This window comes from Sinocyclocheilus anshuiensis, unplaced genomic scaffold (genome assembly GCF_001515605.1).
Source record: "Sinocyclocheilus anshuiensis isolate Anshui unplaced genomic scaffold, SAMN03320099.WGS_v1.1 scaffold1051, whole genome shotgun sequence".
In the NCBI taxonomy this organism is placed as follows: domain Eukaryota; kingdom Metazoa; phylum Chordata; class Actinopteri; order Cypriniformes; family Cyprinidae; genus Sinocyclocheilus; species Sinocyclocheilus anshuiensis.
This window is the reverse complement of record NW_015546234.1, coordinates 1,634,716-1,660,099: the sequence shown is the minus strand read 5'-3', so window position 1 is coordinate 1,660,099 and position 25,384 is coordinate 1,634,716. Positions and strand designations below refer to the sequence as shown.

At 36.2% G+C, this 25,384-nt stretch overlaps 3 protein-coding genes across 7 annotated transcripts in view; all 3 read left to right on the top strand.

Moving 5' to 3' along the window:
- LOC107701507 (L-threonine 3-dehydrogenase, mitochondrial-like) lies at window positions 1-6,703 on the top strand. 3 transcript variants are annotated; one of them, XM_016503544.1, is made up of 11 exons: window positions 1-134; window positions 2,838-2,921; window positions 3,031-3,067; window positions 3,185-3,384; window positions 3,561-3,603; window positions 3,739-3,809; window positions 4,287-4,436; window positions 4,646-4,818; window positions 4,915-5,005; window positions 5,310-5,579; window positions 5,672-6,703. In XM_016503544.1, the coding sequence occupies exons 4-11, from the start codon at window positions 3,195-3,197 to the stop codon at window positions 5,809-5,811; spliced, it is 1,128 nt and encodes a 375-aa protein (XP_016359030.1). In that variant the 5' UTR covers window positions 1-134; window positions 2,838-2,921; window positions 3,031-3,067; window positions 3,185-3,194; the 3' UTR covers window positions 5,812-6,703. The 3 variants fall into 3 exon arrangements, with proteins under 3 accessions (XP_016359030.1, XP_016359029.1, XP_016359031.1); XM_016503543.1 differs by lacking the exons at window positions 2,838-2,921; window positions 3,031-3,067; XM_016503545.1 differs by lacking the exons at window positions 1-134; window positions 2,838-2,921 and having other exon boundaries at window positions 3,025-3,067.
- A 619-nt stretch (window positions 6,704-7,322) lies between these two features.
- Window positions 7,323-13,390, top strand: LOC107701506 (L-threonine 3-dehydrogenase, mitochondrial-like). 3 transcript variants are annotated; one of them, XM_016503541.1, is made up of 11 exons: window positions 7,323-7,455; window positions 9,525-9,608; window positions 9,718-9,754; window positions 9,872-10,071; window positions 10,248-10,290; window positions 10,426-10,496; window positions 10,974-11,123; window positions 11,333-11,505; window positions 11,602-11,692; window positions 11,997-12,266; window positions 12,359-13,390. In XM_016503541.1, exons 4-11 carry the CDS (start codon window positions 9,882-9,884, stop codon window positions 12,496-12,498), a joined length of 1,128 nt encoding a protein of 375 aa, XP_016359027.1. In that variant the 5' UTR covers window positions 7,323-7,455; window positions 9,525-9,608; window positions 9,718-9,754; window positions 9,872-9,881; the 3' UTR covers window positions 12,499-13,390. The 3 variants fall into 3 exon arrangements, with proteins under 3 accessions (XP_016359027.1, XP_016359026.1, XP_016359028.1); XM_016503540.1 differs by lacking the exons at window positions 9,525-9,608; window positions 9,718-9,754; XM_016503542.1 differs by lacking the exons at window positions 7,323-7,455; window positions 9,525-9,608 and having other exon boundaries at window positions 9,712-9,754.
- A 9,261-nt stretch (window positions 13,391-22,651) lies between these two features.
- Window positions 22,652-25,384, top strand: part of LOC107701505 (PIN2 (TERF1) interacting telomerase inhibitor 1) — a 31,804-nt gene continuing 29,071 nt past the window's right edge. The window contains exons 1-5 of the mRNA XM_016503538.1: window positions 22,652-22,740; window positions 23,090-23,199; window positions 23,854-23,946; window positions 24,038-24,119; window positions 24,464-24,547. Of these exons, the coding sequence (XP_016359024.1) occupies window positions 22,722-22,740; window positions 23,090-23,199; window positions 23,854-23,946; window positions 24,038-24,119; window positions 24,464-24,547 (388 nt within the window). The 5' untranslated portion in view covers window positions 22,652-22,721. The remainder of the gene's footprint in view (window positions 22,741-23,089; window positions 23,200-23,853; window positions 23,947-24,037; window positions 24,120-24,463; window positions 24,548-25,384) is intronic.

Sequence of the window (25,384 nt, the reverse complement as noted above, 5' to 3'; positions counted from 1 at the left end):
CTCTGTGGGCTGATGCAATACTGGAAGATACTGAGAGAAGCATCAGTGACGGAAAACCAGATAAAGAAAGCTGCTCACGTCGCCCAGAAAAACACGTTGTTTGCTTAATCTCCGAATCTTATTCTAGTCAAAAGGTGAGTGAATTCATTTACTGAAATCGACTGCATTTTGCTTTTAAGATTGATTACAGTTAACGTTAGAACCTTATCTGAACGCTGGCTTCCCATGGCCTTGACTGAAAAGATAAAAATGCATGTTAGTTTATTTTTCACATCTGTTAAAAATAGTCCCGAGAACACAAGACTTCCCTTTAGTGTTTCATATTATAAAATGGGTTAGTTTGTGTCCGAATCCTGATCATGTGACCGTTATTTTAAGGTGTTCCGTCATAGGGTGTAGTCGTCGTGAGCACGTCAGTTTCTTCACAGAGCTGCTAAATTAGTATAACAGCAGAAATCAAGATTGCGCATTACTTCAGTCGTACCGCTGGTTTTAACCCTGGGTAAGATAACATGTCATTTTAAAACGGGGTTATATTGGCCGAATTGCAGCGCTAAAGCTGCAAGAATGTTAACTTACAGCGAGTTGTTTAGCAACAGACAACCAATCAGGAACTCCCTTGGTGCTTACCTCATTAAATATTCACGAGTCTCCACGCCACGTGTTTAGTCTCCGAGTCTGTAGAAAACTGTTGGCTTCGTGTTATGTGAATATTTCAAGCGAGCACAGTGTGGCCACTTTTGCACTTTTGGCCATAGATGGTCAGGCTTTTATTAAAACGGGCCGTGTGCTGTATTACACCATGTCTAACGTTACACCGGATGCGACTTTTGTCCCGGTGTCCTGACATGTTATCCTATCCGTCAGATTGTCCTACCAGGGTTTACTGCGCATGCGCACATCAATACTGAACGCTGAATAACAATATTTAATGTATCTGCATTACTGTAAGGGTAGGTTTAGGGTTGGGGTAGGTGTAGACTTTAATAAAACGCAATCTAATAGGTAGAACAAATTATTGTTGGTTTCCTGTAGCTGTATCCCTTCTAGCCACAACCGCGAATATAACATAATTACAGTATTTGCATTACTGTAAGGGTAGGGTTGGGGTAGGTGTAGATGTTAATAAACCATAATTTTACAGGTAGCATTTTTTTTGTTTGTTTTAATGAGAGGTAGCAAAATCTGACAGGGTAGCACAAATCGACAGAACACCGGTAACGGCTAAAGTTTGTCTACACTGGACGCTTAAAGCTGCAGTCCGTAACTTTTTTTGGTTAAAAATGATCCGAAATCAATATTTGAGCAAGTACATAACCAGCCAGCATTCGAAACTTACTTTAGCCCGATTCACAACGGTTAGCTTATAATAATGTTTTCTAATTTGAGTGGTACGGGTATGTTTTCGCGGGAAATTCGAGCATGCTGCTGCGCCATTACGTCACGTCTGTAAACATAAATAAGTTGTCCAGGTGTCCTGACATTTTATCCTATCCGTCAGATTGTCCTACCAGGGTTTACTGCGCATGCGCACATCAATATTGCGCCCATTTTCTCATGCTGAACGCTGAATAACAATATTTAATGTATCTGCATTACTGTAAGGGTAGGTTTAGGGTTGGGGTAGGTGTAGACTTTAATAAAACGCAATCTAATAGGTAGAACAAATTATTGTTGGTTTCCTGTAGCTGTATCCCTTCTAGCCACAACCGCGAATATAACATAATTACAGTATTTGCATTACTGTAAGGGTAGGGTTGGGGTAGGTGTAGATGTTAATAAACCATAATTTTACAGGTAGCATTTTTTTTGTTTGTTTTAATGAGAGGTAGCAAAATCTGACAGGGTAGCACAAATCGACAGAACACCGGTAACGGCTAAAGTTTGTCTACACTGGACGCGACAAAGTGACCCTTGCAAATCATTTGAAATTTGTGTCAGTACATCATAAATAGAATGAGGCATCAGTTTACTGTCGGGCATTTGTCGTGTAGCGCCACGTCCAGTGTAGACAGCATTACTGATTATAATGGGTTCTACTGTATTTTGTTGCGTCGCTGGCGTCCAGTGTAGACACGGTGTTAGCCAAATATGCAAATAAAAACGTTAATACGGGGTTTACAGATAAACAATGTGAAATCTCGAAACAAGTCATTCCAATGATTAATTACTAACCCGGGATAAAGTATGAACATGTATGAAAATTATGGAAATTAAGTATGAAAGTGTGGACATGAAACAAGACATCCCAGCATTACGTTGCCAGGGTTAACACTGTTGAAAAGGCCTTTTAAAACTAACGTTAGTCTAAACTGATTCCCAGAAGTCTGACTGACCTTTCCGTTCAAGATCAAACCGGCTGATAGTAAGGCGCGGATTGTGTGTTAGAGTATTGTGAAGCAGGGCACAAGAACAGAACAGTCCGCAGAGACTTGGCACAATGAAAAACTTTGGAGGTCAAACTGAAGGATGTGTTCGGCATCTTGCCAGCATGCTCGGCGAGAGCACGGTTCTCGCATGCTGATTGGCTGCCGGCGAATGCAGGGCGGTATATATATGCTCAAATTACATTCTTTGTTCCTTTCGTGCCTTTACATTTGCGAGGTAAGAAGCTCAGCGATGACAGCCTGGAAATGTACATGTTTTTCGGTTTACTATACAAATTTAATAGAAGTATGAACTTTGGGGCGCCTTATATTAGGTATAGTTCATTAAAGTTTGTTTACCTGCCATTATAATTTGATGTTTTAAGGTTCATGGAAATACTTTTGAAATAGCACTGATGCAAAAAGCATATGTTTGATGTTTTTTTACTTGAAATGTTAATCCGAAAACAGCACAAGCTTTTATATTTAGATGTCCAGTATCTTCCAACCTGTATGACTTGCTTCTGAGGAACAAAGAAGGAGATGTTAAACAATGTTAGTTACCTTTCACTTACATTATATAGGAAAAAAATATGCAATTGCAGTGGAAGCGAATGGTGACTGAGGCTGTAGTGTAATGCTTGACATTTCTTTTGTTCTACAGAAGAAAGTAAGTCATACAGGTTTGGAAGGACATGACAGTGAGTAAATGATGACCGTGCATATTTTTGGCTGAACTATTCTTTCATTTGTGTTCATTTGGTTATAATGTGTAAGGCTCTTATAATATGTGCCTGTGTCCCCTCTTGTTTTTCCAGGTAACTGAGTATGCCAGTCATCAGAGCCATTAGTAACGTAGCAAAGCAGGCCCTGTTGGCTCCTGCGTGTGGATGTCAGCCTCTGACGGTGACCATACGCAACATCAGCTTCTCCCCGCGTCAGGTCACCTCTGGATCTGATGCCAGCTTTCATTCTGTGTCCTTCTCTGAAACGGACCACCCCAAAGTTCTCATCACAGGTATGAAAAACGCCAGGTACTTGGGACGTTGGCATTTTTTAAATTTATTTAACTTTTGTAATTTGTCACGTTGATCACACTGGTTTTGGCACATTTTTGAGAAGGGTGGATCCTGACTCCCCTACTGTTTTTTTTTTGTATGATATTTGATCATTCATTTTTTATCTCTCTGTCAGGTGGCCTCGGGCAACTAGGGGTTGGGCTTGCTAAACTGTTAAGGTATGCACATTGTAGTACATATATAAATGTGTTTAGTTTTTGCATAGTAGATGCATTTACAAATGTAATGTTTTAATATGAAGTTTTACATAAAGACGTATATTACATAATAAAGGTATACCTCCTGTTTCATAGGAATCGATTTGGAAAAAACAATGTGATCCTCTCAGATATCAGGAAACCACCAAGCAACGTCTTTCACAGTGGTATGTCTTCTGTTCATCTCAAATGAATTCGTAATAAATAATTTTATGAGAGAAATAATTGGGGTTGCACTTGATTAATGGGTCTGTTATGTTATAATTACATATCCATTTCAACCAGATGTTTGCCAGATGTAATTTGGAGAGTCATTTGTTAGGGCTAATTTATAATTTCCACATGTTAAGGTAATTTAGATGAGTAAAGAAGTGCTAATTATCTTTATTATGGTGGCTAATGGCCTGTTTTGTAAAATGTCTTATAATTAGCTTAGATAATTGATTTAACATTTGTTTGCATGTCTAAAACGGGTGAATGTGCAGTTTTAGCATTTATTTAAATAGTTTAATTAATTTTTAGAGATTAAGGATTTCAAGATTTTTATCCTCATTTCAACATTTAATATTTAGAAATATGTTCAAGGTATAGAGCTAGACTGATCACACCAGTACTGACATGTCGATTATATTTTTTTCACACAGGCCCCTTTATCTACTCTGACATTCTGGACTACAAGAACTTGCGGGAGATTGTAGTAAATAACAGGATCACCTGGTTAGTGCATTACAGTGCTCTTCTAAGTGCTGTTGGGGAAGCTAATGTGGCACTGGCACGAGCAGTCAACATCACCGGTAAAAACTTTAATGCAATTTGTTTATTTGCAATTTTTAAAATGCAATTTGTTTATTTGTCTACTGTTTGCCTCTTTTAATTTTCAATTACTATTTTCAACTAGATCTTTCCATAAAAATAGCCTTTGATAAAATTAGCTTTTGATTTTGATATAATACTAAATATAAATGAATAATAAATTCATTCTAAATCTGTTTTTTTTCTGTAGGACTACACAACATCCTAGACATTGCAGCAGAACATGGGCTTCGGCTCTTTGTGCCCAGTACAATTGGTGCCTTTGGACCAACTTCACCTCGAAACCCCACTCCTGACCTCTGTGTGCAGAGACCACGTACTATATATGGCGTCTCTAAAGTCCATGCAGAGCTCATGGGGGAGGTAAGACACCAGTCACCCTTATTTTAGTATTTCACCTATTTTCTGTGCCGTATGTGACTCGGAATATTAATCTTTACCCACAATCCTTTTCTGCAGTACTACCACCATCGATATGGCCTTGACTTCCGCTGTCTTCGGTACCCTGGCATCATCTCTGCAGACTCGCAGCCTGGCGGTGGCACGACAGGTACGGTGCACTCTGCGCCATCTGTGTTTTTTGGCACATGAGCTTGCTCACGTACGTAAGTGAGGTTATGCAACTAGCACTTGCTCAGAAATGGGTGTTGTTCGCTTTGAGTATTTTTAGATAAACTGATAGCCTGCACCAATGCCAGCCAGCCATATGAACCACACCTCCTACTGCCTGAAGTCACATGTGAAAACTTGAAAAGTACTTCGACAGCTGTTACTGTCATACTGTTGCATATGTGAGACTGCTGACCAAAAAACAGCAATGAGGCATGAAAGTCTGTCTCTATTGGCTTTTCCAGACTACGCCGTGCAGATATTCCACGACGCCGTCAAGACCGGCAAGTTTGAGTGCAACTTAAAGCCAGACACACGGCTGCCCATGATGTACATTGATGACTGTTTGCGGGCCACGCTGGAGGTGATGGAGACGCCGGTGGAATCGCTCAGTATGCGCACCTACAACATAAATGCCATGAGCTTCGCTCCAGAGGAACTTGCAAATGAGGTCCAGAAACAGCTGCCTGATCTTCAGGTCACATATGAGATTGACTCTGTACGACAGGCTATAGGTATGATCCAAAACATCTGCACTTTCCTCAAACATTTTGGTACAAATAAATGGTGCAAATGGTGCAAAAACACTTGTTTTTCGTCTATATAGCTGACAGTTGGCCCATGAACTTTGATGACAGCAACGCCCGCAATGACTGGGGCTGGAAGCACGACTATGATCTGCCAGAGTTGGTCCAGACGATGCTCAACTTCATCGGTTCAGACTCCCGCATCGCCCAGGCCAACTGAGTCTGCTCATGAACACTGAAAATATGTATATTTCATAAAGATTTATAGTGATGCAGAAGAGAGATCCGTGGTCTGTAAATAGTCGTATTCCTTTTCTCTTTTGTGTCCTCAGTATATTCCTTTTTGACTTGCTCAGACTGTCTGTATAATTGTAGATTATACAAAGAGGTCGGGTCTCTTTTCAAGTCAGGGTGGAAAACCGTCAGAGATACACAGGTATTTTGAAAGCTAAATGAAGAGGAATGAGTTTAAACCTGACGTGATACTCTTGTGCTTTGCATTTAGTGAAAAAGGATCACTATGTCTCCAGGAAAAATAAACCAAACAAACATGAAAGTTCAGTACTGAATGTGGTGGATCCTAAAATGTAGCTTCCTCAAATTCTACTCTCTTTCTGAATTTCTATATTTTTCCTTTTATTTAAGAGAAATAATTTTACTGTACCTTTGTAGAAGAACGTAATATATGAGGGAAAAGGCTGATGGCCGAGTTCAGACTAATAGGAATAAAAGTTAGGAATTGTTACAGCAACAGCAGCTTCAACCCATTCTAAAATAAACAGACAAGAGTCTGGTTTAAACAGGGTGGGACTCAGATGTAGGTCCTCAGGGAAGTGAGGGTCGTTATGATAAATGACGTTATCATATCCCTCTTGGTTGCTTTTCCTCTCTTGTGCACTATTTATATAGACGGCTTACAAATTAAATGCAAGATTTGATCTTGCTTCACATTTTTGCTGTAAACTTTAGTAAGGTCACTTTTTGTTAAATGCAATTTCTGTCATTGCATTTGCCCATGAATGTTTTCCCACAGGGAATATATTATCCCATATGTAGGGGAGAGTGGGAAACAGATTTAAATTATTTTTAGTTAAGCTTTGCATGCACATCTTTTTGTTCCTTTGATCACAAAACTTGTCAATAAAGCTTTTATATCTTTAACATTTTGCATTGTCTTTCATTTGATTCTAATTTATTGAGATGCACCTGTATATATATATATATATATATATATATATATATTAAGGATTGTGAACATAATTGATTTTTCCTATTGATTATTGAATAATAGATTAAATCCTATTGCTGAACTGTCAAATAATTGACAACAGCAACACTGTTTTATACTGTTTGTGCATGCACAACAGTTTTATACTGTTTGGGGGGGAGCACATTTTCCTCATTAGGTCATTTATCTTTTTTTTTTTTCCTTGTAGGTTTGGTCCTACTTATCAAACTGCAGAGCATTTTATAGAAAGAAGAAACTTTCTCTCCCACCCTTTACTATTTGCTTTCTGTCTCTCACTTTCAACCCCCCATCTCATAACCAAACGTCCCGTTGACTGCATTCGTTGTGAGGGGGGTTGAACGTGCAACCCTGAAAGGACCCCAGTCGTCATGTTTCAACTAGACGTCAGGAAGGCGTGGCCAGAGCCTCACCTTCAGTGTTGGCCAATCAGAGCGCAGCCGGCTTCTCTTGAAAGCCTCTTGAGCTGCAGATATAAAACCGCCTCTGTGGGCTGATGCAATACTGGAAGATACTGAGAGAAGCATCAGTGACGGAAAACCAGATAAAGAAAGCTGCTCACGTCGCCCAGAAAAACACGTTGTTTGCTTAATCTCCGAATCTTATTCTAGTCAAAAGGTGAGTGAATTCATTTACTGAAATCGACTGCATTTTGCTTTTAAGATTGATTACAGTTAACGTTAGAACCTTATCTGAACGCTGGCTTCCCATGGCCTTGACTGAAAAGATAAAAATGCATGTTAGTTTATTTTTCACATCTGTTAAAAATAGTCCCGAGAACACAAGACTTCCCTTTAGTGTTTCATATTATAAAATGGGTTAGTTTGTGTCCGAATCCTGATCATGTGACCGTTATTTTAAGGTGTTCCGTCATAGGGTGTAGTCGTCGTGAGCACGTCAGTTTCTTCACAGAGCTGCTAAATTAGTATAACAGCAGAAATCAAGATTGCGCATTACTTCAGTCGTACCGCTGGTTTTAACCCTGGGTAAGATAACATGTCATTTTAAAACGGGGTTATATTGGCCGAATTGCAGCGCTAAAGCTGCAAGAATGTTAACTTACAGCGAGTTGTTTAGCAACAGACAACCAATCAGGAACTCCCTTGGTGCTTACCTCATTAAATATTCACGAGTCTCCACGCCACGTGTTTAGTCTCCGAGTCTGTAGAAAACTGTTGGCTTCGTGTTATGTGAATATTTCAAGCGAGCACAGTGTGGCCACTTTTGCACTTTTGGCCATAGATGGTCAGGCTTTTATTAAAACGGGCCGTGTGCTGTATTACACCATGTCTAACGTTACACCGGATGCGACTTTTGTCCCGGTGTCCTGACATGTTATCCTATCCGTCAGATTGTCCTACCAGGGTTTACTGCGCATGCGCACATCAATATTGCGCCCATTTTCTCATGCTGAACGCTGAATAACAATATTTAATGTATCTGCATTACTGTAAGGGTAGGTTTAGGGTTGGGGTAGGTGTAGACTTTAATAAAACGCAATCTAATAGGTAGAACAAATTATTGTTGGTTTCCTGTAGCTGTATCCCTTCTAGCCACAACCGCGAATATAACATAATTACAGTATTTGCATTACTGTAAGGGTAGGGTTGGGGTAGGTGTAGATGTTAATAAACCATAATTTTACAGGTAGCATTTTTTTTGTTTGTTTTAATGAGAGGTAGCAAAATCTGACAGGGTAGCACAAATCGACAGAACACCGGTAACGGCTAAAGTTTGTCTACACTGGACGCGACAAAGTGACCCTTGCAAATCATTTGAAATTTGTGTCAGTACATCATAAATAGAATGAGGCATCAGTTTACTGTCGGGCATTTGTCGTGTAGCGCCACGTCCAGTGTAGACAGCATTACTGATTATAATGGGTTCTACTGTATTTTGTTGCGTCGCTGGCGTCCAGTGTAGACACGGTGTTAGCCAAATATGCAAATAAAAACGTTAATACGGGGTTTACAGATAAACAATGTGAAATCTCGAAACAAGTCATTCCAATGATTAATTACTAACCCGGGATAAAGTATGAACATGTATGAAAATTATGGAAATTAAGTATGAAAGTGTGGACATGAAACAAGACATCCCAGCATTACGTTGCCAGGGTTAACACTGTTGAAAAGGCCTTTTAAAACTAACGTTAGTCTAAACTGATTCCCAGAAGTCTGACTGACCTTTCCGTTCAAGATCAAACCGGCTGATAGTAAGGCGCGGATTGTGTGTTAGAGTATTGTGAAGCAGGGCACAAGAACAGAACAGTCCGCAGAGACTTGGCACAATGAAAAACTTTGGAGGTCAAACTGAAGGATGTGTTCGGCATCTTGCCAGCATGCTCGGCGAGAGCACGGTTCTCGCATGCTGATTGGCTGCCGGCGAATGCAGGGCGGTATATATATGCTCAAATTACATTCTTTGTTCCTTTCGTGCCTTTACATTTGCGAGGTAAGAAGCTCAGCGATGACAGCCTGGAAATGTACATGTTTTTCGGTTTACTATACAAATTTAATAGAAGTATGAACTTTGGGGCGCCTTATATTAGGTATAGTTCATTAAAGTTTGTTTACCTGCCATTATAATTTGATGTTTTAAGGTTCATGGAAATACTTTTGAAATAGCACTGATGCAAAAAGCATATGTTTGATGTTTTTTTACTTGAAATGTTAATCCGAAAACAGCACAAGCTTTTATATTTAGATGTCCAGTATCTTCCAACCTGTATGACTTGCTTCTGAGGAACAAAGAAGGAGATGTTAAACAATGTTAGTTACCTTTCACTTACATTATATAGGAAAAAAATATGCAATTGCAGTGGAAGCGAATGGTGACTGAGGCTGTAGTGTAATGCTTGACATTTCTTTTGTTCTACAGAAGAAAGTAAGTCATACAGGTTTGGAAGGACATGACAGTGAGTAAATGATGACCGTGCATATTTTTGGCTGAACTATTCTTTCATTTGTGTTCATTTGGTTATAATGTGTAAGGCTCTTATAATATGTGCCTGTGTCCCCTCTTGTTTTTCCAGGTAACTGAGTATGCCAGTCATCAGAGCCATTAGTAACGTAGCAAAGCAGGCCCTGTTGGCTCCTGCGTGTGGATGTCAGCCTCTGACGGTGACCATACGCAACATCAGCTTCTCCCCGCGTCAGGTCACCTCTGGATCTGATGCCAGCTTTCATTCTGTGTCCTTCTCTGAAACGGACCACCCCAAAGTTCTCATCACAGGTATGAAAAACGCCAGGTACTTGGGACGTTGGCATTTTTTAAATTTATTTAACTTTTGTAATTTGTCACGTTGATCACACTGGTTTTGGCACATTTTTGAGAAGGGTGGATCCTGACTCCCCTACTGTTTTTTTTTTGTATGATATTTGATCATTCATTTTTTATCTCTCTGTCAGGTGGCCTCGGGCAACTAGGGGTTGGGCTTGCTAAACTGTTAAGGTATGCACATTGTAGTACATATATAAATGTGTTTAGTTTTTGCATAGTAGATGCATTTACAAATGTAATGTTTTAATATGAAGTTTTACATAAAGACGTATATTACATAATAAAGGTATACCTCCTGTTTCATAGGAATCGATTTGGAAAAAACAATGTGATCCTCTCAGATATCAGGAAACCACCAAGCAACGTCTTTCACAGTGGTATGTCTTCTGTTCATCTCAAATGAATTCGTAATAAATAATTTTATGAGAGAAATAATTGGGGTTGCACTTGATTAATGGGTCTGTTATGTTATAATTACATATCCATTTCAACCAGATGTTTGCCAGATGTAATTTGGAGAGTCATTTGTTAGGGCTAATTTATAATTTCCACATGTTAAGGTAATTTAGATGAGTAAAGAAGTGCTAATTATCTTTATTATGGTGGCTAATGGCCTGTTTTGTAAAATGTCTTATAATTAGCTTAGATAATTGATTTAACATTTGTTTGCATGTCTAAAACGGGTGAATGTGCAGTTTTAGCATTTATTTAAATAGTTTAATTAATTTTTAGAGATTAAGGATTTCAAGATTTTTATCCTCATTTCAACATTTAATATTTAGAAATATGTTCAAGGTATAGAGCTAGACTGATCACACCAGTACTGACATGTCGATTATATTTTTTTCACACAGGCCCCTTTATCTACTCTGACATTCTGGACTACAAGAACTTGCGGGAGATTGTAGTAAATAACAGGATCACCTGGTTAGTGCATTACAGTGCTCTTCTAAGTGCTGTTGGGGAAGCTAATGTGGCACTGGCACGAGCAGTCAACATCACCGGTAAAAACTTTAATGCAATTTGTTTATTTGCAATTTTTAAAATGCAATTTGTTTATTTGTCTACTGTTTGCCTCTTTTAATTTTCAATTACTATTTTCAACTAGATCTTTCCATAAAAATAGCCTTTGATAAAATTAGCTTTTGATTTTGATATAATACTAAATATAAATGAATAATAAATTCATTCTAAATCTGTTTTTTTTCTGTAGGACTACACAACATCCTAGACATTGCAGCAGAACATGGGCTTCGGCTCTTTGTGCCCAGTACAATTGGTGCCTTTGGACCAACTTCACCTCGAAACCCCACTCCTGACCTCTGTGTGCAGAGACCACGTACTATATATGGCGTCTCTAAAGTCCATGCAGAGCTCATGGGGGAGGTAAGACACCAGTCACCCTTATTTTAGTATTTCACCTATTTTCTGTGCCGTATGTGACTCGGAATATTAATCTTTACCCACAATCCTTTTCTGCAGTACTACCACCATCGATATGGCCTTGACTTCCGCTGTCTTCGGTACCCTGGCATCATCTCTGCAGACTCGCAGCCTGGCGGTGGCACGACAGGTACGGTGCACTCTGCGCCATCTGTGTTTTTTGGCACATGAGCTTGCTCACGTACGTAAGTGAGGTTATGCAACTAGCACTTGCTCAGAAATGGGTGTTGTTCGCTTTGAGTATTTTTAGATAAACTGATAGCCTGCACCAATGCCAGCCAGCCATATGAACCACACCTCCTACTGCCTGAAGTCACATGTGAAAACTTGAAAAGTACTTCGACAGCTGTTACTGTCATACTGTTGCATATGTGAGACTGCTGACCAAAAAACAGCAATGAGGCATGAAAGTCTGTCTCTATTGGCTTTTCCAGACTACGCCGTGCAGATATTCCACGACGCCGTCAAGACCGGCAAGTTTGAGTGCAACTTAAAGCCAGACACACGGCTGCCCATGATGTACATTGATGACTGTTTGCGGGCCACGCTGGAGGTGATGGAGACGCCGGTGGAATCGCTCAGTATGCGCACCTACAACATAAATGCCATGAGCTTCGCTCCAGAGGAACTTGCAAATGAGGTCCAGAAACAGCTGCCTGATCTTCAGGTCACATATGAGATTGACTCTGTACGACAGGCTATAGGTATGATCCAAAACATCTGCACTTTCCTCAAACATTTTGGTACAAATAAATGGTGCAAATGGTGCAAAAACACTTGTTTTTCGTCTATATAGCTGACAGTTGGCCCATGAACTTTGATGACAGCAACGCCCGCAATGACTGGGGCTGGAAGCACGACTATGATCTGCCAGAGTTGGTCCAGACGATGCTCAACTTCATCGGTTCAGACTCCCGCATCGCCCAGGCCAACTGAGTCTGCTCATGAACACTGAAAATATGTATATTTCATAAAGATTTATAGTGATGCAGAAGAGAGATCCGTGGTCTGTAAATAGTCGTATTCCTTTTCTCTTTTGTGTCCTCAGTATATTCCTTTTTGACTTGCTCAGACTGTCTGTATAATTGTAGATTATACAAAGAGGTCGGGTCTCTTTTCAAGTCAGGGTGGAAAACCGTCAGAGATACACAGGTATTTTGAAAGCTAAATGAAGAGGAATGAGTTTAAACCTGACGTGATACTCTTGTGCTTTGCATTTAGTGAAAAAGGATCACTATGTCTCCAGGAAAAATAAACCAAACAAACATGAAAGTTCAGTACTGAATGTGGTGGATCCTAAAATGTAGCTTCCTCAAATTCTACTCTCTTTCTGAATTTCTATATTTTTCCTTTTATTTAAGAGAAATAATTTTACTGTACCTTTGTAGAAGAACGTAATATATGAGGGAAAAGGCTGATGGCCGAGTTCAGACTAATAGGAATAAAAGTTAGGAATTGTTACAGCAACAGCAGCTTCAACCCATTCTAAAATAAACAGACAAGAGTCTGGTTTAAACAGGGTGGGACTCAGATGTAGGTCCTCAGGGAAGTGAGGGTCGTTATGATAAATGACGTTATCATATCCCTCTTGGTTGCTTTTCCTCTCTTGTGCACTATTTATATAGACGGCTTACAAATTAAATGCAAGATTTGATCTTGCTTCACATTTTTGCTGTAAACTTTAGTAAGGTCACTTTTTGTTAAATGCAATTTCTGTCATTGCATTTGCCCATGAATGTTTTCCCACAGGGAATATATTATCCCATATGTAGGGGAGAGTGGGAAACAGATTTAAATTATTTTTAGTTAAGCTTTGCATGCACATCTTTTTGTTCCTTTGATCACAAAACTTGTCAATAAAGCTTTTATATCTTTAACATTTTGCATTGTCTTTCATTTGAAATGTAATGAATTAGTTATTTGAGTTCGGTAGACTTTTTGTAAGTGACATTAACCCTTATGTGCTGTTCATTTGGGGCATACACTCCAGCTGCTTGGGGTCTCCAGAGACCCCAGACAACAAAATGTGATGATAATGCTTTTTTTTTTTTAAACAAATGCAATTTTACTCAGTTTATTAAAGTTTTTACTCTACATTTGTGCAGTTTTGAGAGTATTTAATGGAATTTTTTAAATTTATATAAATAAAAAATATTTTTAAATAGTTTTTTTTAAACGTTTTACACTGAACAAAATTATAAACGCAACACTTTTGTTTTTGCCATCTCGGCAAAGGAGAAGTGCTCACTAACACAGATTTAGACAGATTTGTGAACAATATTTGAGAGAAATAGGCCTTTTGTGTACATAGAAAAAGTCTTAGATCTTTGAGTTCAGCTCATGAAAAATGGGGGCAAAAACAAAAGTGTTGCGTTTATAATTTTGTTCAGTGTATGTAAAATACACTTTATAAAAGGCCCACATTCCTCATTTTTATTCATGGGGATAACATGGCCATTGTGCCATAGCATAATGGGAAATTGTTTCCATCTACTTGAAAACAAACACTTTTAAAATTAGAAAAACATGACATTTCAACTACAGTCACCAGATGGCTCTAGAGCATTACTCAATGGCCCATTTGCCATTTCCACATAGGTGTAGATCTTTTCACAAGTTTTTTATTTAGATTTATGTTAAGAGATTATAAAATCATTATTGTAATAATAAAAAATTGACTCTTTGTCAAAGTTTAGCAGTTTTTTGTACTGAAGTATCATTTATTTTTATTTTTTTGCAATTATGATACATGATTACAGTCAAATTGTATGTGGTGTCATATGTGTGTATATGTATTTGCGTGTTTGCATTTATTGTCCATTGTGGGTATGCTGTGGTGTCCATTTATCATTTCTGCGCATGTTCTTCATTGTAGCTGATTTTTATTTGACAAATTATGTAAGAGAGATCCACTCATGTCATGCCACTTTTTCATGTCTTATGAGTGGGTTTTATGAGCATTGGGGGGGGTTGTGTGGGTTTTTCCTCCACCGTGGATGTGCTGTGGTGTCACCCCTTCAGTTTTTGTGTGTTGTCTGCATTGTAACTGACATTTTTGACAAATTATGTAACAAAAAAAAGCACCTAAGGGTTAAAAAAAATAACTGAGGGTAGAAATGTCATTGTATTTTTTAAATGTATTTATTTATTTTTCATTTTCTTGGTGTTTATCTGCACTTGTTAAATATTACCCAATTGACTATAGTGCCACCAGTCATTAAAGTGTTTAATTAATTAAAATTTTTATGGGAAATATGATCAGTGTTTTAATGGCAGTCTCTTTTGAGGCTATGTTGACTGCACATGAGCTATGCATTAAAGCACGTCCACATTGTACTCGTCTTGTCACTTCTGATCAAGGTTATTAGTGCATAACGCCTTGACTTAAGACTATAATCTTCCTAAGTTATCGCTGAATAATTTCTGAGTCATTTTCATGTTTTGATTGGAGTCGTGCCACATAAACATTTCAGGGGCATTCAAGTCACCTTTTTATTTAGATTGTAAATGTACGCTTTGAAAGCAGGTTATATAATACCTGTTTGTACAGTATATACACTGACAAAAGATCTGCCATTCTTTCAGAAAGTAGGGCAGTAATATGGGCGGCACTTATCTGATAAATTGGTTAAGTACTTGGCAACACAGACTAACTGTAGGTTGTATTATTCCGAAAGAGACACTTACCTTACTAATTAAATAATTAGGTTTATTAAACACTCCCATATGCCTTTTTGAAGTTTGTGGTTTTTGTCATAAGATCCTTTGAAGTTTTCCTTTGTCTGTAGCTCGAACACTGCAAAAGTGAAAAAGAGAGATTACATAGTGTGTTTTTTTTGGTGGGTGCTTGGCAAAGGAGCCTCTTTGCCACCTGTAATTTGAGAGTTATGCACCAGATGAGTTTCAGTTGAGGACAATTTTATCTGCCAGCAGTTCTTCCACATGAAATTCTACCTCATGTAAAGAATGGTCACGTCATCTATGAACACGTATAGTGTTGTTTGTCTGCACTGTTGCTCAATGAGACAGGTTTACAGTTGAAGTGATTCATTTTCTATTTTCTCTTCCTTCTATATCTGTTATACTTGTCATAAATCCTTTGTTTAATAACACTGTTGCAAAATCACTGGTGTTGTTTGTAGTTTCATCATTTCATAACATTCCATCATTTCATAATTCCATCATCTCATAACGTGTTTGTAGAATGTAGAGGCTGTCGCACATCACATTGTCTGGAATCTCCATTGGTATGAGGAATGAACCTCTACAAACACAGACCTCTACTTGACCACAAAAGACAACACCAAAAGCCCAGTCAATGGAAAAATTTACAGTTGGTACATTTAAGAAGATATTTACAACTGGTAAAGCTGCTTTTTAGGTATTATCTAATGTACAGTAGTCAGATAATCTGTATAAAATAAATAAATAAATTAAATAAATGATTTGTCAATTTTATAATAATAATAATAATAAGAAATATTTCAGGTTTCATTCAAGCAATATAAAAATGATTTGAGTGGTTTTGACAGAAATACACATTAAATAAACATCAAAATTAAATAGACAACATTTATAAAAAAAATAATGTTTAAAAATATATCAAAGAATTAACAAGGTTGCAAATGCAGCCTAAATTAAGCTATAAAACTGAATGGGGTTATATAAATGTTGGCACATATTTGGATGGCTAAGCTTGACTAATTTGTGTTTAAAGCTGACAAAGTTGTGTAAAATTTGTTTAAGATTACATTTACATTTTATATTTTTGATCAATTTAAAACAAGCTACTTTTCATGTTAGGTTACTTTTATTCAATAAATATTATTACATTTCTTTGGTTTTATTCTAGTAATATAGAGAAACACAACCAATTATGTGTCAGTTCTGGGATAAGTGATTAGCTCTTAAAGAAATTAGATGTTAGACATTTTTTCCCCCAGACACTTTTGTGAGCATGGGTTTGTGCTGTAAAACTTTAAACTTTCCCAGCTTCCCAACATCTACCCCTATAAGAAGAGCAAGAGCGCAATGTTTATCATGATCTATAAAAATGTCACACAAATATTACATAACACATTTGCATGCCCACTCATTTGACAGCATAACCTCCTCCCACTCGTTCTTCTCAGGTGATACTCTTGTCCTAATTCAAGAAACCCTGTTGAGTTTCCCCGAACTGAGCAATGAAGTTCAAATGTCTGATGAAGGCTGAGTGCCTTCTTACTTCTGTACTTCCTGTTAAGGTTTGTCATGTTGTTTAAGCATTCATTGATCATTACATGAACACACCTCTCCACGTACACACCTCTCCACCAATACCAGAAGCAGGAGTGTGTCAATATGCTGTGTGAATATTGAATATCAGAGCTGGCAGTTTGTCTGTCTGAGTGAAGGTCATATAAACAAGCCCGGTCAGTTCCTTTAAGAGGGAAGTGCCAAAAAATACTGTGTCTCATGGTAACCTGTTGCGAAAAAACATAGCAATCATCCTCAGCAACCATATAAGGACATCCATACTATTATGGTCTTTTTGAATGAAAAAATAAAGATATAAATAACTCAAACACACCTTTTCCAGACACTTTCCATTAATCTTTAAAATAAAGTTATTGGCATTGAAGGTTTACATGAAGAAACCCTAACAACATCCATTGAAACTTTATATTGCAAAAAGGTTCTTTGGACCCTGCTTCCATTGAAATTGTCATCACATGATGTTTTGTTTAAACCAATAAAATTTTATGTTTTCATAATATGAGCAATGCCTTGTCACTGATTGGTCCCTGATCAACCAATCACAATGAAGATATGACTCCTAACTTAATCTGATTGAGCTACAGGCATCACAAAAGAGAGACATGACTAACCAACTAGACAAGAAGAGGAGGAAGTCCTCATTTTACCTTTTATATGCAGATTTATGTTTATGGTAGCCTCATCAGCTTGCACCTATTATACAATTAAGACTACCAAATGATAAAATTCAAAGTTATTTTGAAGATCTTTCAGAGTTGCAGAACACAGGATTAAAAAAAAAAATGTAATGTCCATCGCAATGGACATCAGGTCTTGTAAGATATCAGCAGCACCTCATGAATTAGTTGTATAACAGGTTGAGAAATTTGTGGAGGCATTTCAAAGCTAAATACAGAGCTACAAATTCGAATGTTAATGTTTTATGAAAATTGATGTTAATTAATGAAATTAATATTAGTATGATTTCATTTATGTCATCAAAGTGACCATAGCATGTCAATCAAGTTTTCATTGGTTTTAGTGAGAAACAGCCATAGTGGATGTGAGATCAGTGAATACACAGCAACACACACACTCACACCCCCTCCACACACACTGATGCATTGATGCTATAATGCACACAATCATGTATTCATCAAAACAATCAGCAAGTACACATAAACCCATTCACGTACAGAAAAAGACATTTATACATATACTCAGATTCACCCACTTCAACCAACAAAAAAGATCAAACAGGCTTTTTTGAGACTTCATATCATCTTACCCCCCCCCCACATATTTACTGCATTGTTCATTCTTATAGTATGTGTTCTTTTCAAAATCTTAAACACTAGTTCAACTATAGTGCACAAGCTCTACTTATTATGTATGGTTAAAATATGGGGATTTTTATTTTTCTTCAGTCCTGGTGTCCATTATAGTGGACATGAAAAAATCTAATAAATAATATTGGAGAAGAGCAAATATCAAGTGGATGACTTTTTTTTTTTTGTTCAGTGAAAAAAATTCAGGTCTGAAGGGGTTAAAAAGGTCTTCACACTTGAAAAAAAAAAGTTCTCTTAAGAACTGTTCACTGAAAGCTTCTTTGGGGAACCAAAAAAAAAAAAAAAAGAGTTCAAATAAAGTGTTGCTAAACTGTGTAATACAAAGTTTAAAAACCTGATTTGAGTGATTTTGACAGCAATACACATTAATATGAACATCAAAATAAAATAAAATAAAAGAATGCTAGAATAAATAAAAATGAAAATAAATAAATAAATAATGCTAGAATAAGTAACAATGTGGCAAATTTAGCCTAAATTAAGCTGTAAAGCTGAAGGGGCTATGGTTTAGGAACAAATAAAATTGAAAAAAAAAAATTTTTTATAAGTTATACTTTATATAAGTATATATATATATTGTATATGTACAAATTTTGATAAGTGAAATTAGCTATTTTAGCAAACATTTTTTATAATAAAAAACTGACATTTGATGTGTTTAAAATATACTTTTCATGATAGTTTAATAGCATATTAGATAATATTTGATCTAATACACTGTAATTATTTATATAAAACATCAAATTATTTTTGAAGTTTTAAATAAAACAAGGATTATTGGAGCATGTTTTACAGGAAAATATTATTTCAGTCTTTCTACTTCAAAATTTAATTCAATGTGTTACTTGCCTTTCCTTTGTAATTAATTGTGAAATTTACTAGCAATTTTTGAGAATTGTTTCAAATAAAAAAAGTTCAGTGAAGTTATCACAGAATAAAAAAAACATGGGATCTGTGTCTCTAATGCTTTTTTTTTAAAGCCATGGGACATCAAAGTATATTGTATTTAGTGCCTTCAGTATTATCAGATAAATACCATCAAAACCATGAACAAAATGATATACAGTACATGCTTCAGCACATCCCTTTCTTGCCAGCTGAGTGATTACTAATGGCAATTCAATCTGTGACTTTTTCACCTCTGCGGTTGTGCAGCACAGCAAGGTCAATGACCAGTGAGATGGGAATTCAATAAGACATCAGCAGCAGTATACTGTATATCACCACAGACAGCAGATGAACTCTTCAACCTCTAGCTAAAGATCAGCCTTCACCTCAGTAATGACGTGCTTCCCATTGCAGTGAAATTATGCGTTGTCCAAATTGGGATCATGAAATTTCAGATTTTTCCCCCCTTTAATTTACTTTTAGAACAAGACAAAACAGGACATACAGAAAAGCAGTGCAAAATAGAAAACATTGCTGTAAATGTAAAGCAAGTCTGAACAAACAAATTAAGCCAAAACAAAAGCACAAACAATGAAGTTAAATTTACATGTAATTATGTGAAGTGTTGGTGTAAGATTACTATGTATACTGTATGTGTTGTACACCTCTATATCTTGTATATTAAGTAGATTATTCGAGACAGACAGAAAGAGAGAAGGAAGAAAAAAAGGGGGGAAAGTGGGAGAGAGAAGAAGAAGGAACAAAACGTATAAAATAAATAATAGATAAAGAGAGGAAATGAAGAAATAAAGAAAATAATATTGAGAAAAAAGTAAAATAATAACGATAACGAATAACTGGGGTGGGAGGAGGTGGGGGGAAAATTTAATTAATTTATTTCATTTTTTTTAAAAATCCAGCAAATGAAAATAACCAAATAATAATTGGAATAATAAAAATAATGTGGGAAAGAGAAGAAAGAGAGTGAGAAAAAAATTGTTGAACAAATAAAATAAAGATGAGTAAATAGATAAAAGTAGTAATAATAAAGAGATAGAAATTAATTTATAGATTATAATTTTGTAGCTACATTTGCTGGGTGGAATATTTATCTAAAACAACAACAACAACAACAACAACAACAGTATAATAGAATATAAACATTATCTTGCTTGGAAAATCTAATAATAATAATAATAATAATAAGAGTAATAACAGTTAAATCAATGACAGTTATCTACATGTTTATATCCATAAACTAATGTAGAAATAATATCATTACGTGCATATATATATATATATATATATAAAAACATAATATGCATATCATATACATATAAATTCATATTTCCATTTCCCTCATTCCCCATACAATATCTTATAATTCTATGAAATTCACATTTAAAGAGTTTGACCTTTGACAGGATATAGATTTACTTACTAAATCCAACTATATTTCAGTCTGTCGATAAAAATAAACCATTTTCCTTTTAATTCAAAATATTTCTCTGAATAACCAGTAAACTCTGACAGCATAATAATGGAGTATGGATTACATGAAATAAATCATCCATCTATAGCTTATTTATTCAGCTCATTGCCAGAAAAGAAGTCTGAAGTCATTCTTGTGTAAGTTGACACTATTATTTTTTTAATTTTTTTTTCAACCCCTGACCTTTTCCTCACACCTCACTGTGTTCATGGTCAAAGAATTATCAGGTAATTATTGTAGGAAGTTTGGGTCTAAAACTTAAATACACCCAATAATTACAGCACAATAAAACTGGAAGTAATTATAGTCTCATGACTTTATGATATTTATAGCTGATTATATTTTTTTCTCTGCAATTTAGACGTGTATTAAAAATACAGCTGTGTAAAGCACAAATAATTGGAGTCTTGCTTATATGAAACAGCAGTTGTATGCTTTTCATGCAACAAAAAGAAAAGTGTAAATGAAGGTACGAGCCAATACTATATGTCCAAGTGAAAAAGAAGTACACTTTAGCATACTTTTAATGTGAATGTAATGTTTTCAGACACTTAATTGCATGTTATTTACAATTAAATGAAAATGTATTATAATTTATATCAAATGCAATTATGTGAACTTTAGAGTTATTTTTTAACACAATGAGGTAGGACTTAAGTACCTTTAAGTATCTTTGTATGTAATTTCATAATTACTTTTATTGAAATATGGTTAAAGTGCTGAATGTACTGACAAGCATTTATGGTCTTCTAAAATATGTTATTTCTTTTAAAGTTAAGTATTTAAATATATTTGTAATGATGAAGATACAATTTAGTACATGTATTATGCATGGCAAAAGATAAAAACATGACAATGATTTAAACATTATTACATTGACATTTTTACAAAGAACACAAAAGAAGATATTTTGAAGATGTGGTCCCCATTGACTTCCATAGTATTTTTTTTTCCTTACTATGGAAGTCAGTGGCTACCATCAAATGTTTGGTTACCCACATTCTTCAATATATATATATATATATATTCAGCTCATATATATATATATATATTTTTTGGTGTGTGTGTGTGTGTAACAGAAGAAAGACACTCATACAGGTTTGGAACAACATGAAGGTAAAGTAAATGATATAAAAAGTACATTACAAGTACATGTTTAATAAAATTAAGCACACATATTTTTCATAAGGGTATCTTTGCAACATTGCACACAAATCTGATTCGGTTTTCAAATCTGATCTTTGGGACTGACTGTCCATAGTGTAATTTTATAAGTGATGAAATCTGATCCATTCAGACAGTGTCCTCAATATCTTGGTTGCTATAGTAATCACTTCAGAGTCAGCACACTGCTAAGAGACCCAACAGTCATCGTGGAAGTGCTCAGAAAAACACTTTCCCACATGATTCAGAATAAACTAATTTTACTTGGAAACTGTACATATAGACCACATTAACACAGGGCAGGTACAGGCTATATGGAGAGTTTAATTTAGGTATTTACTTAATCTTAATCTTAATCTTAATCTTAATCTTTGGTATTAATGTAGTCTCAATTACTTCAAAACCACTATGTCAATTAAGCAAGGCCTTACTAAATTATAATGTGCAATGAAAACCAGTTTGTTTTAGAGCTAATAAATAAACTGAATTACATTAAATAAATAAAAACAAAGTCTCTAAAAGCTAATAAGTATTTATTTAATTAAATTAAAAATTATTCGAAATAGTTAACCCACTTACGCCATCTACTGTTACAAAATATACAGTACTAGTGCATACGTTTACTTGTATTGATGGTGTAAATCAGGGGTGCCCAACCTCGGTCCTGGAGGGCCGGTGTCCTGCAGAGTTTAGCTCCAACCCCAATTAAACACACCTGAACCAGCTAATCAAGCTCTTACTAGGCATACTAGAAACTTGAAGGCAGGTGTGTTGAGGCAAGTTGGAGCTAAACTCTGCAGGACACCGGCCCTCCAGGACCGAGTTTGGGCACCCCTGGTGTAAATAATCTAAATTCGTGTTTGATATAGTTTTTTTTATGGGTTTTAAATAAATTTCATATTTCATAATAATGCTGTGATGTTTTAGACGACAGACATGAATACATTCATGTATGCAATTCATTTATTTTAATCAGGCACAAATTGGACAACCTCCCTGTTCCTCCATGTGTTCAAGGACCTCTAAAGATGTCCATGCTTGCCGAACGTGAGTTTACAATTTGGAATGTATTTTAGGATAGTTTTTTTACGTTTTAAAATATTAGTTGCCAATTTTTGTAAGATTGTATTAGGAATGTGTATTTGATTGATGGTATATTGGTATATTAAAGTTGTTATTGCATTCCTCCACGTTGTTTAGCATGTTTGCCAGCAGGCTAGCAATCGTGGCTCTTTATATCATATGATACTGTTCCGCATAGACACAATACACTTGTGACATTTCTAGCGTAATATTTTCTGATACAAACGTAACATGAAAGTGGATGTTTTATTATTGCAGTGGTTTAATATGTAGAGTTTGTAACATGCTTCTTATCATTTTGATATTTCATTAGCTCGTCGTAAACAGAAGTGGTCAGTGGACCCCAGAAACAGCGCATGGAGCAACGATGAGTCCAAATTGGGACAGAAAATGCTGGAACGCATGGGTTGGTCCAAAGGAAAGGTAACAGGCTTAACATATTATAAAACAAAATGCGTCAAATTTCTGTAGTGAATATAAATTTTTAGCTCAAAATTAAAAGGCGTTCGAATACTGCAAGAATTGTGGTCCATTTGACAGATGCCACTTTCCATGACAGCTGCCACATCAGCATAAAAATGAAACATTCTGTTATGAATTATTGAAGAATGATGTTTTAAATACTGCCAAGATAACATTATCTAGCTGGCTGGCACAGATGAGGAGTTGATTGGAAGTTGTTTAAATTGCAGTAGTATTTGTGATAGTCTTAACAGTACCAAACGAATTAGTAATAAATAAATAAATAAACAAACGTATTTGTTTGTTTGTGATAGGGCCAGTGAAAGTGTTGTGGGCTGGCTAATAAAAAAACTTTATTTGTTAGGCCTTAGGTCTGTCTGTCTATTTATTTATTTAAGCACTTTTTCCTGATGGCCTCACATTTTACATTTCAGAATGGAATGAGAATAAAATCAGTTGAAATCAGTTTTCCTCTTGTTTCACTTGAAAGGTAAAAATCAGTGAACTGTAATAAAAGAAATCTCCACTTCTTGCTTGTGTGGAAAGGTAATTGTTCTTCTAATAATGTCATAATTTGTGTGAGTTTGTGTTTTTCTTTGTTTTTTTGTGTGGCAGGGTCTTGGCAAGAGTGAACAGGGGTCTACAGAACACATCAAGGTTAAAGTCAAGAACAACAGCCTGGGTCTGGGCACTACTGCAAGCAACGAGGTGAAGAATCATTCCTGTTTTCTTGGTTTTGAGTTGCTGTGTTCTGTTTTGTTATTTTTTTGGTCACATCAATCTTTTATTTTTTTATTAGGACAACTGGATTGCCCACCAGGATGATTTTAATCAACTCCTTGCTGAGCTTAACAGCTGCCATGCACAGAACAACTCTGATAGTAAGCTGAATTTTAAACATGGTGTGCAAAGCACCATTTGTGTAAAAAAAAAAAAAAATCAATTTAATTACCAGTGAGAGCAGAACAATTGAACTTTGGGATGTTTGTCATTGCAGCTTTGAAACATTTTATTTCTCCCTAATGTTCACTAGGTGGTGCTATTGTGATGTTAAAATAACATGAAACGTGCTGTGATCATTGTCATGTTGAGAACAATCTGGTTTTCATTTCTCTTAAGCATTAGGTGTGTGTCAGTCTTATGTTTAAAATCTTATGTGTGATGATACATTTTTTTTGTTAGCACATTTTATTTTTTAATTTCTTCTGTTTTTGTATATTTTCAGACCCCACACAGGAACAGGGTTTTAGTTTGGAAGAAAAGTCAAAGACATCCAAGAAAAGGGTCCACTACATGAAATTCACTAAGGGTGAGTCATTCAGTGTCATGGTTTCTTGCAAATTAGGCATTATGCTACAGGACTTTATTTTGAGAAAACTTTGCTGTGAAATAGTGGTTCTCAACCTTTTTGACTGCAAGACCCCTCATTGTCCACAACAATATTCATACAATAGGTCTCATGAGTTTTTCTAGTTTTCATAGACGCAAACTCCTCACCTTTCGGTGAAAATTCACCTTTTTTAGATCAAAATAGGTCACTTACGAGATTCGTGTAGATCCGCTGAGAAAATGTCTTTTGGGGGGGGGGTTCCAGTAGTACCAACACGATTCTGTACCCGCTCGAAGTCACTTGCTTTCAAACGGTCTTGTGTGTTTTTGTGTGCGCGCTCTGGTTTCGAATTACAAAGCCAAAAGTTTTTATTTACAACGTGTCTTGCAGTGTTGAGTTTTGTAGCCAATCACAGGCATCTCTGTTGAAAGCAGTGGCCAATCAGAGGTGTTTACTTTAGGTTAGTCAGAATCCGCTCTGATCTAATTTTTGTTTTAGCAAGTTTGCGTAGTTCTACACGTTCACAGATCTATTATAACAAGACATAAAGAAAGCTTACATGATGTAAGTAAGATATTCATTGTATAGTTAGTTATTGATTATATCAGGAGTTTCCGCGTGAGTAAGCTCGGTCAGTTACGCTATAAGGGAAGCGCCCTTTGCTCGGTTTTTACTTCATTCACAGTTTGAAGAAAAGTGTAAGAGGACCAAATGTATACTGTTTCAGGAATGACCAACGCGAGTGTAAAAAAAATTACGCGAGTGAATCTGCAAAATTTATCTGCAATTGACGGTGATACCTGTAGCAATGACGGA

Coding starts and splice junctions, on each gene's coding strand:
- LOC107701507 (XM_016503543.1), top strand. CDS start 3,195: ATGCCAGTCATCAGAGCCATTAGTAACGTAGCAAAGCAGGCCCTGTTG. Junction 3,604..3,738: donor GGGCTTGCTAAACTGTTAAG/GTATGCACATTG, acceptor CCTGTTTCATAG/GAATCGATTTGGAAAAAACA. Junction 5,006..5,309: donor GCCTGGCGGTGGCACGACAG/GTACGGTGCACT, acceptor TGGCTTTTCCAG/ACTACGCCGTGCAGATATTC.
- LOC107701506 (XM_016503540.1), top strand. CDS start 9,882: ATGCCAGTCATCAGAGCCATTAGTAACGTAGCAAAGCAGGCCCTGTTG. Junction 10,291..10,425: donor GGGCTTGCTAAACTGTTAAG/GTATGCACATTG, acceptor CCTGTTTCATAG/GAATCGATTTGGAAAAAACA. Junction 10,497..10,973: donor AAGCAACGTCTTTCACAGTG/GTATGTCTTCTG, acceptor TTTTTCACACAG/GCCCCTTTATCTACTCTGAC.